The sequence below is a fragment of the Perognathus longimembris genome, chromosome 26 (assembly GCF_023159225.1).
Source record: "Perognathus longimembris pacificus isolate PPM17 chromosome 26, ASM2315922v1, whole genome shotgun sequence".
In the NCBI taxonomy this organism is placed as follows: domain Eukaryota; kingdom Metazoa; phylum Chordata; class Mammalia; order Rodentia; family Heteromyidae; genus Perognathus; species Perognathus longimembris.
The window spans coordinates 5,044,285-5,061,920 of NC_063186.1; the positions used below are offsets into that span (position 1 = coordinate 5,044,285).

At 53.5% G+C, this 17,636-nt stretch overlaps 1 protein-coding gene across 1 annotated transcript in view; it reads left to right on the forward strand.

The window, feature by feature from the left end:
* Ky (kyphoscoliosis peptidase) overlaps nt 1-14,707 on the forward strand; it is a 30,533-nt gene extending 15,826 nt beyond the window's left edge. Inside the window, exons 7-11 of the mRNA XM_048334434.1 lie at nt 1,060-1,168; nt 1,795-1,912; nt 8,460-8,648; nt 9,574-9,764; nt 12,574-14,707. Of these exons, the coding sequence (XP_048190391.1) occupies nt 1,060-1,168; nt 1,795-1,912; nt 8,460-8,648; nt 9,574-9,764; nt 12,574-13,469 (1,503 nt within the window). The 3' untranslated portion in view covers nt 13,470-14,707. The remainder of the gene's footprint in view (nt 1-1,059; nt 1,169-1,794; nt 1,913-8,459; nt 8,649-9,573; nt 9,765-12,573) is intronic.
* The last annotated feature ends 2,929 nt before the right edge of the window (nt 14,708-17,636 follow it).

Below are 17,636 nucleotides of genomic sequence, written 5' to 3' on the forward strand. Positions count from 1 at the left end.
GGTGGACAGGCAGCAGACCCCTGCCCAAAACCAATGGCCATTCCATCAGTTGGCCATTTGTGTATCTCCTTTGGATAAGTGACCATCATATGTATATATATATACATATATGTGTAAATAAAGCTTGGCTCTGGTGGCTCACGCCTGTCATGATAACTATTCAGGAGGCTGAGATCTGAGGACCATGGTTCAAAGCCAGCCTAGGTAGGAAAGTCTTTAAGACTTTTCTCCAACTAACTGCCAGAAAACTGGAAGTGGAGTTGTGGCTCGAAAGCTCAGGGATAGCACCCAGGTCCTGAGTTCATTCCCCACAACCAACGATAAACAAACCAAGAAATACAAGTGTAAATATATTCTTTACATATTCTGATTATTAAGCCCATTATCAGGTATGTAATTTGTAATGTTCTTTCCCACTCTGTAAGCTGTCCAAATAATAGCTCTTAATGTTCAGAATCTGGTGGTTTTCATGTCATATCTAGGGACCCATGATCAAATCCAGGGTCACAATGATTGACTCCAGTTCTCCTAAGAACTGCATAGCTTAATCTCTTATATTTGAGTCATTGAGTCATTTTTCCTTATTTTGGTATACTATGCAATGCAGATATAGCCAATGTCATTCTTTTGCATGTAGAAGTACAATTCTTCCAGGGCAATTTGTGATTTTGTTTGCTTTTAAGCCACATTATTTCCCCTACTCAATAGATGTGGCACTCTTATCAAAATTCAAATGGCCATGGAAGTATGCGGGCTTACTTTGAGATTCTCAATTCTGTTTTGTGGGTCTGTAGGAGTCTATGCTAATACGAAGCATTAACCCTGCAGTGAGTTTTGACATCGGGAAGTCTTGTTGGCAGAACCTCATTTGTCTCTATTTTTTTTTTTTTTAAATTGCTCGTGATCCATGTTGAGGGCCTCTGTCCCTCTGGGTCTCTCTCCCAGCTTCCTCACCTAGAGGAAGAGCAGCACTGGCTCTAAGTGGCAGGAGCTAGCCCCGCCCCGCCCCGCCCCACCCTCCCCCAGGCCCTGAAGCAGCACACCCTTCCTGCTCCCCAGGTGACCGTCAAGAGTGGCCTGGATGAGCTGGTGAGTGACCTGCTCCAGGAGGCCCACAGCGATCTGGAACGGGTCCGGGCCATCTGGATATGGATCTGCCACCACATAGGTATGCTCATGCGTGCGCACACAGGCGTGCGCGTGTGTGTGTGTGTGTGTGTGTGTGTGTGTGTATGTATGTGTCATTACCAGACCTTAAACTCGGGGTGGGGGGTCTCATAACTGCTCCATTTACTTGTTCATGCTGGAGTCCTACCACTTGACCATGCCTCCAGTGCAGCGTTTTGCTGATGAATTGGAGGTAGCCTCTCAAAGACTCTTCTGTCAAGGCTGGATGCGAACTATGATTCTCTAAGTCTCAGCCTCCTCAGTAGCTAGGATTACAAGGGTGAGCTACCAGTGCCCACCCATACACACACACACACACACACACACACACACACACACACACACAGAGGCGTGAGAGCCAGGTGCCTTCTCCTGTCTTGTCCTTGCTCCTCTTCCTCTTGTCTGCACAAAAGCTGTCATTTCCTAGACCTGGCTCAATCCAGGTCTAGTTCTAATCTTCCCACTCTAGTTTCCCCCCGGCCCCGCAGACACCCAGAGCGTGGCTAGGTTTGAGGACTGTGATGTCTCTGGCTGGGGCCTCTTCTCCCCTCTTAACCAGCCCTGACCACCGGAGGGCCCTGATTCCTGATGGCCCCGCCCCTCTACCCTCCCCCCCCCACTCCACAGAGTATGACATCGAGGCTGCTCAGGAGAAGGATCGCCAAGCCTTCAAACCTACCAACATCCTGCGGACCAAGAAGACCAACTGTGATGGCTACGCTGGTCTCTTCGAAAGAATGTGCAGGTATGACAAGCCAGGGGCTGATAACCCGACCTCATCCCTCTCTGTTCTTCCAGTGAACTGGATAGCTTCCTCCCAGGCCTGGCCTGAAACCTGAGTTTGCAAACTCTGCTCGGTAATCCAAGCGAGCCCTGAAAAGGTCAATTTCTCCCTTTTCAGCACCAGCCTAATTGACCTTGTACCATCTGCTGGGCTTTGCGATGCATTAACATAATGGCAGATGAACGCACAGCAATAATTTGGTTATAAAACCCCCTTTTTCCACCTTCTCCCATCTCCATGCGGCTGAAGGTTAAAAGAATGGCAGGTCTGGGAATGACAGGACAGGACAGTAGCTGCTCACACCAAGAGGGCTGTTAAAAATCCTTTGGAAAGGTGCAAAGTATCTACTGGAAAAGAGCTGTCAGTCAGAGCACCGGGTAGCCAGAGAGAAGTGTCTGTCTTCGGGGCATGTGGCCAGGCTGCTGGCTTGACGGAAGAATGAATCAGTACTGCTTCCTGGTGATCCCAGGACAAGTTCAAGGCTGAGGGGAGCCCTGCCCACCCCTCCAGTTTCCGACACCTCATTTGAGAGGTCTGTTGGATCACCTGGGACATCATCAAGGCAGCTCTAGAGGCTGCAGTGAGCAACCAAAGAGCTCTCTTTCCAGGAAGAGCATGTATGGCTTCCTGGAGGTCTGTAAGGCCTCTACACCCAACAGCAGCCCACCACGGCTGCATCCAGCAAACCAAGGGCAGCGATAAACAAGCCACGGAAGCCGTGATCGCTTGGTGTTGTACTCTTGGGGAACATGGAACCTATTCCTGACCTAAACTCCCAGCTGTAATATCTGACAAACCTCCGTCACCACTACCAGGCACCTGGTCCGTGGATTGTTCCCACCTTCTTGCTCTGCCCAGCTTCCTGTTTTGCCCTTCCCTACCCTCTGAGGTCCACCTTCCAAAGTCCCCAGCCTCAGATGTATCCAGAACAAGTTACAGTACACGGGATGCCACCCTGACCCACCCACCTCTGCCTTTGGGCCCAGGATCCCTTAGCCCTGGATTCCTAGATGTGAATGACAGCTCAAAGTTGTCCTCCCAAATCTAACCTCAGTACCTTCCCAGGTCTGCTGCTTCCCTCTCCTCAGACACAGGCCTGTTCCCCTGCCCTAACACTCTTCCAGGCTCCTCCCCCAAGCTACCTTCCCTTCCTTTGAAATCCTCCATACTCCTCCCTTCCCTCAGACTCCGGCTCATGTGTTGCCTTATGCATCATTTAACAACTGCAATTAATTTAAAACACAGTCCGTCCTATCTGATGTAGAAAGTGTACAAAACGAAAAAAAGATGAAGTAGCTCTTAAAATGGAGATAGCGATGGTAACACTGCTATATTCCCTCCCTGACTTCACTCTGTATGTGTAGCCATGATCCAGGCTCAGCTCTACGTCCTCTGAGTCTTGCCGGTGTTTTTCCCCTTCTCTGAGGTCCCATCCAATCCACCTGGCCATATCTCCCGCCTTTCCCTAGATAATCTGGCTCAACACGAATCTCTGCTCTCTTCTCTTTCCTTTCCTCTCTCTCACTCTTGCTCTTTTCTCTCTTTCTCCCTTCTTCCTTCCCCTCTGTCTCCCTATTCCTCCATCTTGTGTGGGCTGGCAGTTTGCTTTCCCCCCAGTAAACTCCTTTCTGCCTGAACCACGTGGCGGGTTTGCTTTCTGGCGAGCCTTCCAGGGAGTATTTTTGCTCTATGGAAATTTCCTACAGGTTGGGCTGGCCCACATAGACTCCGAAAATTGACACTTGTCTTGAGTGAAACTGTCATCTTTTGTAGCCTGGTCCAGATTCGTAACAATGGCCAGATTCTGGCCTGCAGCTGATCATTAAAATACGGCTCAACACACTCTGCACCACTCAAAGTTGGTTCCAACCTGCCGGTTACCAGGAACAGAATTCCTCACCCGGCCTTTAAGGATCAGCAACCTATGCATGCATCACTAACCTAATCTTCTTCACCTCTAACACAACTGCCAGAGGTCTGGTGGATTCATTAGCTCATCCCTTCATCACTGAAAACAATGCAATCCACACTGGCTGATTTACCCCTGTGCAGTTGTCAGGGAAGAGTTGTTCCCCTGTAGCCATCTTTGCTCCCTGCCAGTGCATTTCATCTCCCTGCAATGGCCTCATTAAAGACTGATTGAATCACGTAATTTGGTAGGGAATACAGTTTTTGGGGGTTTTTTTTGGAGCATCATTCATCTTCTCGTGGTCTTTCCCAAGTTACCGACGTGGCATCTTTTGTGAGTGCTCTTGCTTATAATTGCTGGTCTGGTTTCTTTCTGCCTTGCTGTCATCCAACATGAATGTCCTCTCCTTTTGCCCTGATCATCCACAGCCTTCATTGATTCGGTCTAATCTCCTGGCAGGGGGTCAGAGTTAATGCTCTTGCCACTGATTCAGCCCCCAGTAAATTCTCCTCTCTTGTTTACCATGGCTTAGGTACCACCCGGTAGCAGATTTCCCAGAGATTTGGGGGTAACTAGAAGGTTACTGTGACTCTGAGGCTTTGATGCTGAGTGAGCTGATTGTCACCAGTCAGGTGACAGTTTCCATCCATCTTCAGGCCGTGTCACAGGGAGCAAGGGCTGAGACATTCACATCCAGATGGCTACTCTACAACATCACTTGGTCCCAAATGCTCTAAAAGACAGGGAGGGGCCCTCTAAACCTTCTGTGAGATGCCAGTTCCCCAGGAGATAAGGTAACTTTAAATTACTGCTGAGCATGACTTCTTCAAAAAAGGCCTCTGAGACACCTAAATTTCCCCTCCCCCTCACAGATGAAATAAAAGAAGATACATAGACAAATTATTAAGCCAGATGCCCGCAGTTCTTGCCTGTAATCCTGGCTACTCAGGAGGCTCAGATTTAGAGTACCTCAGTTCAAGGCCAGCCTGGCCAGAATAGCCTATGAGACTCCATCTCCAAAATAACCAGCAAAAAGCCAAGCTGAAGGCATGGCTCAAGGATAGAGTGCCCACTGAACATGCAAGTAAAGCAAGTGCAAGGTCTTGAATTTAAACCTTGGTAACACACACACACACACACAAATAAAAATTATATTACTTTAGCAAACTATCTTAATTTCACTCTATGTGCCAAATATTAAAACAAAATCTTGCTTTACTAAATGCCTGGCCCAGTATAGCTATGTCTTATCTGTGCCTCCGGACAGCTGTATCCCAATATTGCATGAGTCCCTAGCTAGTAGTGTATCCCCAGGCAAAGTGACTCCCCTCTGCGAGCCAGCCCTCACTTACACACCTCATGACACTCCATGCAGGACTTGGGAGTGAGAATTACTATTGTGATTACAAGTTACTGACCAAGCCATGAGGAATAATGGAAGAAAAGGGGGAATGGTAACACTTTAGCAGGAATGTAGGCCTGCTGTCAACTGTGTAAGAGAACAAGTACATAAACTGTGAAAGCTAAGCCATGGTTTACTGTCCCGCTGCAGCACAGAAAGTACGCTATGTCAACAAGGTACCAAAAGGAAAGCAAGTCTCATTGCCTCTCCTTACAGCTGTGCTCCCCCCATCCCTCTCCCTTCCTTCCTCCCTCCCTTTTTTTCCCCCACTTGGCTCAGACATCCTGGGAGAGATGAGTAGAGTTGGGAGAGTCCGTTTAGACTTCAGAGCCCCATATGTGCAGGGCACCCCTTCCTTGACCAGCTGCTCAGCCACACTGATGCCGGGGCTGGGCATATGGTCATCTCACTCAGTTCCTATAGCAGGGCCTTGACCCTCTCGATACAGAATGACAATCATAGCCTTGACCTACCGGAGGACACAGCACACTGAGCTGGCACACCCAGATCTTCTTTAAGTAAGAAGGATAATGTATTCATGGAAGCCACAATCCCTTCAGCCATCACCTCGGGTGGAAGCAGGTCGTGCTATTGCCTTCTGCTTGCCCGGACCTCTGTGCAGTCCATCTCCACCAAACCACCATAGATGGTCATGGGGTCGTGCGCAGCCCTCACGTTTGCTGTGGTTGGGTCCCTGAGCCTGGAGGTGGGCCGGGGTGGGGTGGGGAGGCTGCAGCTTTCTCCAGATCCTCTGGGTGCCCTAGGGAAAGTTTACTTCAGGCATCCTGCGTGCACATTTGCTTTGTGGATTGAAACCTGCATCAGCCCCTGCTGAGGAGCTGATACTGGGGTTGTCAAAACTGTCAGGTGTAAAAGCGAGATTCTCCAGCATGAGGTTGTTAAATAGATGTCCTTGGGTGATATTTTAGGTTCTCAGCTGGCTAGTTGAGCTCTTCAGCAGGTAGAGATGCTTTTCATCCTTAGTCATCTCTCCTTCTTCTCTTTTTCTTCTTTCTTCTTCATCTTCCTCTCCCTCCCCCTCTCTTCCTTTCCAGTGCAAACCCAGGGTTTGCACTTCCAAGGCACACATCCAGCCTCTTTTTGCATTCGTTGTTTTTCCAGGGCATCATGCCCCTGTTGGCCCAGGCTGTGATCCAACTGGATGTGCTTCCCTGTGTCACTGGAGAGGACAGACGTATGCCACTTCTCCCATAGCAGAGAGCGCAGGCTTGTACCACTGCATCCAGATATTGCTTGAGGAGGAATCGCACCAACATGGATGCCTGAGCTGGCCTCAGTCTGTGTTCCCCTGATTTCTCCTTCCTAAGTAGCTAGGGTTACAAGCGTGAGCCACCACACCCAGCCCTCTGACCCCCCTTTTTTCACTGTTCTCCCAGCTCCAGCTTACAAAGGGAATCTCCCTCTGTGGGGCTCCCAGGGTTTTGTTTTATGTACTGGCATTGTAGTGACATCCGCAGATAGGATCTCCTTCCAACCATGAACACAGGTAGGGCAGCCACTCACCTTATTTTTGGAACGATATGTTTTATTATGTTGTATGCCGTGGCCATGTCTTGTCACTCCTTGATAAACCATGGCTGGTGCCCGCTCTGGGGTTTGGTATACTTGAATACAGCAAGTGGTCTTTTTTTGCCTTTTTTTTTTTTTGCCAGTCCTGGGGCTTGAACTCAGGACCTGGGCACTGTCCCTGGCTTCCTTTTGCTCAAAGCTAACACTGTCAAAGCCACAGCGCCACTTCTGCCTTTCTCTGTGTATGTGGTGCTGAGGAATGGAACCCGGGGCTTCATGCATACGAGGCGAGCACTCTACCACTTGGCCACCTTCCCAGCCCTCGAGAAGTCTTTTGCTGACATGAGGGGGTCCTGGGTCATCCTGACTGGCAGCCAGAGACTGGATACAAAACCCTGCTAGTTCTACAATCACTGTTTTAGACACGCAGGTTACTTCATTTTGCATGAAAACGAGGTTATTAGCAATAATGCTTCACACCCTGACTTCCTCTGTCCAATTCATCTTGCACATGGCTGCCAGGTAATAACATTTCCTCATGTCAACGTCAAGCAATGCATAAGCAAGCTTACAGCAGAGGCTGGTTTTCATCTTTTTGCTGCTGGAGGCATTCCCTACGGCCCTTCTCCGCCTGTCAGAGTAGACTCGCTCCCTGGAGATCGTTTAACGCCCACCCTCCTTGCTGCCCGTGATGAGCTGGACAAGGCCACACCGCAGGTGACCGCCAGAGCTGGAACCAGAGCCCTGGTTTCCTGGCTAGGCCAAGTGGCCACCCGCTTCAGCAATATAGGTGGATGCCCCTGTCACTTCTTCCTCCTCCCCCCAGCCCTTTCCCGGGTTGGTGAGGTTGTCACAGCTGCTCCCCACTTGCTTCTTCAGATAAACCTCCTACTTCATCCCCTTGCTGTGAGGATATTTCCCCAAGCAGACTGCTCAAGGCAGGCTATCCCCTCCCCCCACCCCCTACCCCCTCGAGGATTTCCAAACTACCAACCTCAGCTCCTGCCCTCACTCACCCCAACACCTGAAGTCTCTGGATGCTCAACGTGTCCCCACTTGGCTCAGAGTATCTCCTTCCTTGCTCCAAGCAGAGGACAAGCTCCAGGGAGTGGTACGTCCAGAGACCCATCAGCTCACCTGAATGCAGAAACAAGCCGTTTATTCAACACTCAGACCTCAAGGTCTGACTAGCTGTCGACCATTCCTATCTAAGACAGCACTAGACACACTAGTTTGCCTGCCCCTGCAGCCCCCGTGTAGACGCACCTGGGAAGGTGTATCTGGGGACCAGCGCTGAGCTATCATCTGTCCTCATTGCCCCGTGCCTCTTTTGAGATGTCTTGGCTCTCATCGCCTCTGTGCATATTCCTTATGTGTACGTTTTGTTCTAAAAACATCATTTTTCCTGCCTGGCATTTGTGAGGCCATGCTTCCTCTTGCCCTCAGTTTTCTCCTCCTGACGAGCTGCTCGTGGCTCATGTAAAGTAGGCTCTGGGGAGACATTTCCGAAGTGATTTGAACAGTCTCAGGGGAAGGGCAGGCGGCAGGGACCACAGCCAGCCTGCCCTGGCGGAAGCAACCCACACCATGTTCCTCTGTGAGTGGGAGAGACAGGAAGGACCAGTCGCCAACAGGAGTCCCCTCAGACCTTGCTTCTACTCCCCCAGGATTGCTGGCGTGCAGTGCATGACGGTGGCCGGCTACTCCAAGGGCTTCGGCTACCAGACAGGTCAGAGCTTCTCCGGGGAGTTCGACCATGCCTGGAACGCCGTGTTCCTGGAGGGGAGATGGCACCTGCTGGACAGCACCTGGGGCAGTGGCCTGGTGAACACCGCCACCTCCAAATTCACCTTCCTGTAAGTACGAGGCTTGGCTCGTGGGCAAGGCGGAGAAGATGGTTGGGCTGTGAACTTGATTCCACTGCTGCCCTGCTGATCTCTAGCCAACCTTGTCTTTCACTTACGGCCATACACAGAATTGTCCACCCAGCAGCTCGGACTCCTCTTATTCCAGAAAATGTGAGCTCACTCTGATTGGTGCAGCTGAAATCTTGATACTCCCGTGCTAAGAACAAATACAAGCTGTGTGCACACATAGCCTACACACCACGCTCTAATGCTCTTACATATTATTTACCTCTGTTACTCCAAACACTACTGAACACCACTCCCCTCAGGCAGAGTGAAGGCTCCCTATCTCAAGCTGAGCCTTCACATTCTTCTTTCAGTCCCCATCATTCCAGAACATTCCTCTGATAGGCCTCCCGGGAGCCAGCCACAAGGGCCATGGCCATACAGCTAACATAACCACGGTGGTAAAAGGGGACAGATAGAAATCGTGCATGCAGCACTTTGACTTCTGTCCCCAGACACCTCCACTGCCCACATCTGGCCCACTGGCTAAGCCTTTGCTCTCTTCAAATTTCTTTTTTATGTGGAGCCATTCCGCCCCCCCCCCCCCAACTCTACCCCTGGACATCCTCAATTCTGAGCCATGGCTTCCTCTTTTGGAGAGGCCTTAGACCTTGCTTGACTCCAAAGTCTAAATAAGCAACCACTGAAGAGTCTTCAGTGTCCACATTTCGGCCCAGAAGGAACCCCTTTTCTCATGTGGGTTATCAGCAGACACCCCCTCCATGGGTGTGTCAGTCAAGAGAGGCCTCGCAGAATTCCTCTAGGGGCGCCTTGTGTCCACAGGGCTGAGGAGTGGTTGGGCCTGCACCCCCCCTTCTCCCCACCCCACCCCCAATGTGGCTTCTGACCGGTTCTTTCTCTACCCCAGCTATAATGAATTCTACTTCCTTACTCATCCGGCACTGTTCATTGAGGACCATTTCCCAGACAACAAGAACTGGCAACTCCTAAAACCTCCCCAGTCTCTGAGGCAGTTTGAGAACAACATGTATCACAAGAGTGAATTCTACAACAAGGGGATGCTCGGTGCTCGCCCAGACAGCGCCATGATCAGAACAGGTAACCTGGGGCCGGCCCTCCCCGGTCCACGCTCATGTATGGCTGGGAGGGGTTGGTGGATGGCAGAGGTTGTCAGTCACTGGGGCAAGTCAGAGCCTTGGGCCACCTTGGAGAAAGCCAGAAAGGGGGTGCACTAGAGAGCGGTGGGTTTCCTAGCACACAGCCTGGCCTGTGGCGTGAGCCAGGGTTCGAGGGTCCTGACCTCTCTGAGCTAGCCTACATACGACCTCCCAGGTCAGGCTTCCAACGGAAGCCGACTGGCCTTCTGTGCCCGCCTCCCAGAGTTGGCATGGATGTGTCCAAGGTCACTCCAAGGAGGTCCGAGGAGCTACAGGCCTCTTCTAGGAGAGGTGGGGGCAGTTCCCAGCAGGACACAGGGGAGGTGGCCAGTGAACTGGGTCCTGGGAGATGGAGGAGAAGCCGGATGGACATGATTATAGGCAGTGGGAACAGACAAGGGGGCCCAGTGAGTTCCTCAACCTCCATACACGAGCACATGTGGATGAGGGCTCAGCCTGGCCTGCTCAGACCCCCCGTCCCTCTGTAAGCGGGATGCCGTCTTTATTCAGATTAATCTTGGAACGGAGAACAAATAAGTGCAGCGCTGTCTCCCATGGCTGGCCTGGCCTGGCGTTTGCTCCCAATCTCCCAGGGAAGCCATTGCAGTTGGCACGGCCTGGGGAGGTACCAGGCCCTATCCCACACTGCATGGGGGGGGCGGGGGGCCATCAGAGAGCACAAGCTAGGCCCAGCTGACTTGCCTGACTTGCCCCTTCTCCCTCTCACTGGATGCCTTAACCAGGATGCCGAGCTCCCACACACTCTGAAAAAGCTACACACACCTGGCAGCTCCTGCAGCTAAAATAACAGTGTAGGGCTGCTCATTTTGCGAATCTGTTTCCTGAGCTGACATTCGATGGAGGCCTGTACCGGCTGTTGGGGAACCATGGAACCACAGGAAAGAATCCACCAGGACATGATAACATTACACTCCTGTGACTGAGTTAAGTTTGCCTTTTCAAGAGGCACACAAATGTAAACAGCACATTGCTTAGTTTCATAGTCATCTAAAGCTTGATTTCATATTCATAATACATATGGAATATTTCTTGGGGGTTGCAATTTGTCTTCAAGAGTAAAGATGAAAAAGGAGCAATGGGCTGGGAATATGGCCTAGTGGCAAGAGCGCTTACCTCGTATACATGAAGCTCAGGGTTCGGTTCCCCAGCAACACATATGTAGGAAATGGCCAGACGTGGTGCTGTGGCTCAAGTGGGCAGAGTGCTAGCCTTGAGCACAAAGAAGCCAGGGACAGTGCTCAGGCCCTGAGTTCAAACCCCAGGACTGGCAAAAAAAAAAAAAAAAGATAGGAAAGAAAAAGGAGCAAGAGAAGGAATCTGAGGAGGGAAGGAAGAAGATCCAAGATATGAGAGGTGGAAAGTACTGAGTGTCAGGAGGAAGACCTTGGGAGTGGGAACAGAAGGAAGGGACAAGAGGGTGGGAGACATCCTGGCTCCTTCAAGGTCTCCCATCTAGCCTTCTCAGAAATTCAGCACACCTCTGCTAAGAACTGGCACCATAATCAAGCTCTAGAACACAGTGGGAGGGGCTGGGAACATGGCCTAGTGGCAAGAGTGCTTGCCTCATATACATGAAGCCCTGGGTTCAATTCCCCAGCACCATATATATAGAAAACGGCCAGAAGTGGCGCTGTGGCTCAAGTGGCAGAGTGCTAGCCTTGAGCAAAAAGAAGCCAGGGACAGTGCTCAGGCCCTGAGTCCAAGCCCCACGACTGGCAAAAAAAAACACAAAAAAACACCACAGTAGGAAATGTGACCAACTCTTACCAAGGTGCCCACGGTGAGGCCAAAGGACAGACACATTACTAAAACATGCTCGTGTCATTCATTCCAACAGTAACAGGTTCTCTGAGAGGACGCAGGGCCGGGAGGAAGGCTTAGAGGAATTATACTTCATCTGACAGATCAGGACAGGCTTCTCTGCAGTCAGGCCTTCAGACTGTGAGGCCTTAACCACCAGCTTTGGAGGGAAGAGTTAACAACCAGTGAGCCTGAACCAGAGGGAATTTCTCTACCCACCCAGCGAGGCTGGGAAAGTTGCTGGAGCCTGTGGTGGGTGACCAGCTTGTGACAAAATGCCAAGTGAGGCTCTCAGAGAGGCTACTGCCTCTCCCTGTGGTCCTGGGGGACTTAGGAACTGTTCCCCATCCCTGAAAGACAGCTAAGGCACAGCTAAGATGCAGCTAAGGCACACTGAGAAGCAGGAGTTGGGGAGGTGGGGAGCAGGGACACCACCCCCACCACCACCCACACTCCCAGTGTGAAGCCCTTGCAAACTGGTTTTTTAGGACATCACACAAAGATGCTGGAGGGAATCGTGTGAAAGCCAAGAGCCGAGCCTTAGAGGAGGCGATGGCCCTTCCTACTCCTTGACCCTCTGCCCAACTCTGGAGTTAGGCCAAGCCTCTGGCAGCCTCCATCAAACGGAGGCGAGGGGCACATATGGCTGAGAGATGATTTTTCTTAAGACCTCTGCCCCGCAGCTAAACAACTCTGTTTCAGAGACCCACTTACAGGAGACAGAACTCTCCCAGTGGTGGTGCTCTCGTTGGCTAATACCACGTTCAGTAACATCTTGTCAGTAAAAGCCAATCTTGGACATGTTGACACCAGAGACACAGCAAACACTATGAGTGAAGAGTTTGGCACGTAGAAAACACGCACTTACGTACACAAGAGTCAGACCAACACGGGCCCCGTCTCACCTGAGCTTAACTTTGTGTCCACAGTGAATGGGAAGGCCACCATCACCATTGAGAGCTGCGCCCCTACGCTGTTCATGTTCATGCTCAATGGCAAACAGGAGCACGGGCTGCTGAGCCTCAAGAAGAATGGGATGAAGCTAGATGTGTACCCTCCAACCATGGGCACCCACAAGCTACAAATCTTCGCCAAAGGCAACTCTGACATCTACAGCTCCGTGCTTGAGTACACACTCAAGTGCAACTACGTGGACCTGGGGGTCCAGCTGCCGTCCGAGCTTCACCAGCCGGTGGGCCCCAGTTGGTTCTCAGAGCAGATGGGCATTAGGAAGCCCTCCCACTCTGAGCCCATCATCCACACCAGTGACGGGCGCTGCTCCATCAGCTTCAGCGTGGAGGAAGGGATCAGCATCCTGGCCTCCCTACACGCGGACGAGAGTCCCATCACTGAGGAGACGCAGAGGCGCTACATCTTTCAGGTGCAAAGAGAGAAGCGGACAGAGTTCAAAGTCCAGCTGCCCCATGCCGGCAAGTTTGCTTTCAAGATCTTTGTCAAGAAGAGGCAGGAGCAGGGCAATTATATCTTCGTCTTCAATTACCTCCTGTGCTGTGCCAATACCAAGGTGAACTGGCCCATGTTCCCCGAGATCTTCGGCAACTGGGGACAGGACAATGAGCTGCTGGAGCCTCTGTCGGGGGTGCTTCCTGCCAATCGGAACATCCCATTCAAACTGAAGCTGCCCGGTATCGCCAAAGCCCTGGTGAAGGGGCAGGACACATGGCCCTTGACCCTCAACCATGAGGGCTACTGGGAGGGAAGCTGCAGCACAGCTGGCTGTCAGGAAGTGTACGTCATGGTGCTGGAGAATGCCAACCACAACTTCTACTCCTACATCCTGAAATACCAAGTGAACGCCCAATGAGGGACTGCAGCCTACCTTCCTTGAGGCCAGGGCCAATCTTCTGCCAAGGAGGGTTCCAGAGAAATACAGAGAGCCGCCCCAGACACCTCTGATCTGCATGAACCACTTCTAGGCCTCTGCTTCAGTTTCCCTGCTGCCGCATGCAGGCTCCGAGATGACTGTGTTCTCTGTTGTTTGACTCCGTGTGGCCCTGGCTGAGGGGACAGAGACAAACAAAGACCCTTGGGATGAAAACGGTGCTATGTAAAGCCAAGGTATTGTGAACTGTGCATCCCGTGCCCAGATGCCCCCTTTCTTGTATTAGTGCTGTTGTTGTCGAAGGGTTGATGTGGGAAAGGAGGGAAGTTGTCCAGGCTGCAAGCTTGGATGTGATTCCTAAGAGAACTCTTCCGGCCCTAGAGGAGGGTCATTGCAAGTCCAAGTCACCAGGGAATCAGAGAACCCCCTTCCAAAGAGCATGCTTGTGTTTTTCTCTTCCAAGGAGTGGGTCTGTTGTGTCGCCCCACAACTCCTGGGAATGTTGGATCTGACCATCTTCCACATTCCACTGCCTCTTCATTAGCCATGGTCTGCTCTTCACAAGTTCTGCACTAAAAAAAGAAGAAGAAGAAGGTGTGAAGAGGAAGCTAGGTGCCCCAGAGCTAGTAGACTTACAATTCCCATGGACCGATGGAAAGTAGCAAGAGCAGAAAGCCAGTGTGCACCCATGGTGTCCTGGAGGGGGGAGGGGGCGGGAGGCAGGGGGCAGGGGGCAGGGCATTGGGAAGGAGTGGCACCAATCCCAGTGCTGCAACCCAAGCCCAAGGTAGAAAGGCCTCAGACTCAGTGCTCCGTCCTAAGTCTGGCCCAGGACCTGGGGATGCCCTCCTGACCCTATTAAGAGCCTGAGCCCCAGGCCTGGCCTCACCTTGCTGGGCCTCCAGAGACCTGGTCTCTAGGTAAGGAGGTGAGACAAGTGAGCTGGTGGTCAGCAGCAATCCTGGAGACACTCACACAATAATAGGGCTGTGCCTATACACATGCGCATGCCCCAATCCCCTCGGAGTGCCTTATCAGCACAGCCAGGCGGGGGGGGGGGGGGGGGACTGCCATCTGCCCTGGGAACCGTTTTGTGTTTGTCCCTGAGAGAAAGCCCTCTCCCATCTCTCCCCTTGTTTTGAGAGGAGCCCCTCAGTCCTGACTGCCACCGAGGGGTATTGTTATATTCTGAGAGCGAGAATAATCCATGGAGGAACCACTGAAGGTGGGAAGGGGTTTTTATTTACAAAGGGACTTTATTTACAACCTAAAACCCAAATGCTGGCCTGCGGCTACCTTGTCCTGGGCTAGCTACCCAGAACCCAGACCTGAGACCTGTCCTGACCTGAACTCCGAACCTCCACACCTGAGACCTGTCCTGACCTGAACTCCGAACCTCCACACCTGAGACCTGTCCTGACCTGAACTCCGAACCTCCACACCTGAGACCTGTCCTGACCTGAACTCTGAACCTCCACACTGTAATCTCAACCACCTCAGCCTCCCAACCTCCAAGAGGAGCAAGCTTCCTTCTTGCAGGACCGCCTCTCCTCAGGCTTTAATCCTCAAACCTCCCCACAGGCCTTAGGCGCCTCTGCTGGCCTCGGGCTCGGACTCCTCCTCAGGCCTCGGGCTCCAGACTCCTCCTCAGGCCTCGGCCCGGGACTCCTCCTCAGGCCTCGGGCTCGGGCCCGGGACTCCTCCTCAGGCCTCGGACTCCTCCTCAGGCCTCGGGCTCCGGACTCCACCTCAGGCCTCGGGCCCGGGACTCCTCCTCAGGCCTCGGACTCCTCCTCAGGCCTCGGGCTCCGGACTCCTCCTCAGGCCTCGGGCCCGGGACTCCTCCTCAGGCCTCGGATTCCTCCTCAGGCCTCGGGCTCTGGACTCCTCCTCAGTCCTCGGGCCCAGGACTCCTCCTTAGGCCTCGGGCTCCGGACTCCTCCTCAGGCCTCTGGCCCCCGGACTCCTCCTCAGGCCTCGGGCCCGGGACTCCTCCTCAGGCCTCGGGCCCGGGACTCCTCCTCAGGCCTCTGGCCCCGGACTCCTCCTCAGGCCTCGGGCCCGGGACTCCTCCTCAGGCCTCTGGCCCCGGACTCCTCCTCAGGCCTCGGGCCCGGGACTCCTCCTCAAGCCTCTGGCCCCGGACTCCTCCTCAGGCCTCTGGCCCCGGACTCCTCCTCAGGCCTCGGGCCCGGGACTCCTCCTCAGGCCTCGGGCCCGGGACTCCTCCTCAGGCCTCGGGCCCGGGACTCCTCCTCAGGCCTCTGGCCCCGGACTCCTCCTCAGGCCTCGGGCCCGGGACTCCTCCTCAGGCCTCGGGCTCCGGACTCCTCCTCAGGCCTCCGGCTCCGGACTCCTCCTCAGGCCTCGGGCCCGGGACTCCTCCTCAGGCCTTGGGGTTCCAGACTCTCCCTCAGGCCTCAGGCCCCGGACTCTCCCTCAGGCCTCAGGCCCCGGACTCTCCCTCAGGCCTTGGGGTTCCGGGTTCCTCAGGCCTCGGGCTCCACACACTTTCGCACCTCCCGCCAGGCTCAGCTCCGCTCCTCTACTCTTCTCTCCTCATCTCTGCTCCCTTCCTCCAGCCCCGCATTCTGGGAGGGGGGAGGGAGGACTCTGAAGCCCGGTTTCCACCACCACACCCACACACCCACACCCCCACACACACACTCTCGCCCGACCAATTCGGAGTGCCACCGTGAACTGTCCGGACCAATTAAAAGTGCCACCATGGCTGTCCGGACCAATTGAAAATGCCACAGTGGCGGTGACGCCCGACGTGGGGCGGGACTTCCTAGGCCGCTCCTCCCTTACTGCAGCCTGATGCCACGCCCCCCTTCCATCCTGGCTGGGCTGGGGCGGGATTTCCGGGGGTTCTCCTCGCCCCCCCCCCCCGCCCCCGCGGGTTCCTGCAGATATGATTGGGGCCCCTAGGCTCTCCCAGGCCTGTCCTGAGAAGCAACCCCACCCTCTCACCCTGGGCCGTGCGCATGCGCGGGAGGCTGGCGTTTCCATGGCAACGGCGGGGGGGGGGGGGGAAGGCCCAGGGCTGTGGACACCGGTCCAGGAGGCCCTGGGCCTGCCCCCCCCCCCTCTCTCTCTCTCTCTTGCACAGGGAGGGCGTCAAGCCCTGCGGGCTCTGAGCAGCCTAGGCCTGTGCCCAGCACCTTCTGAGGAGGCTTTGGCCACCGGGTACCCAGGCATTTATATCTAAAGAGCAAGAATGACAGGAATACTCTGAAGGCATAAGACTGGTACTGCTGCACGTTTACCTCCCGCCTTTCCTCGCTTCTTCGATCTGCCTCCTACCATTGAGGGGGGGGGGGGGGGGTACCAGGCTAGCTTTGCAAAAGACAACTTACTTGCATCTTAAAGTGGGGGTGGGGGGGTGGGGGGTGGAGGGGGAGGGGGAGAGAGGTGGGAGGAAGCATCGTTAATCACAGCAGGGAGTGCCACCCAGCAGAACAGGAGCTGCCCCTGACTCTGGGAGAGCCTGAGAGCCGGGCCCCTCCTCCTCCCCCTCCTCCTCCTCCTCCTCCTCCTCCTCCTCCTCCTCCTCCTCCTCCTCCTCCTCCACGGAACCAGGCAACTCCTTTTGTTCAGTCAGAAAATCACCTGCATTTCTTTTCTTTCCACCCAAGTTTTAAAAAAAAAAAAAATGCACGACATGAAATCCAATCTTCATGAATTTTTACACGCATGCCGCTCGGGCTAGGGAAAAACCTGGAGTTGCATTTTGAAGGCTCTTCTATTCCAGATCCCTCCCCATCTTTGTCTCCTGATCTGACACAGTGCTCCAGTGGCCGCGGGGGAATGGCGCAGGTGCCCCCTGGTGGCTCAAGTGCAGAACTACCGGTGCTGCCTGCCACTCCCCCCTTCCTACCAGGGCTGGATCCATTCATTCCCCTTGGGCTTTTTTTAGATGTCAAGTTTGGTGGGGTGGGGGAGGAAAGAGAAAAAAAATAGAAATGAAAAGCGCTGTTAGGATGTTTTATGTTAAGACCACGGATGTTTTCTCGCGGTTTCTCAGTGCTTCCACGTGTCAAGCAGCTATAGCACCTAGCTGATAGAGAGGGGAAAAGTTGGAAATGGAGCAAGATTGGGTTTTCCTGCCTGGAAATCTCTTCCTGGGACTGGAAACCCTGGACACAG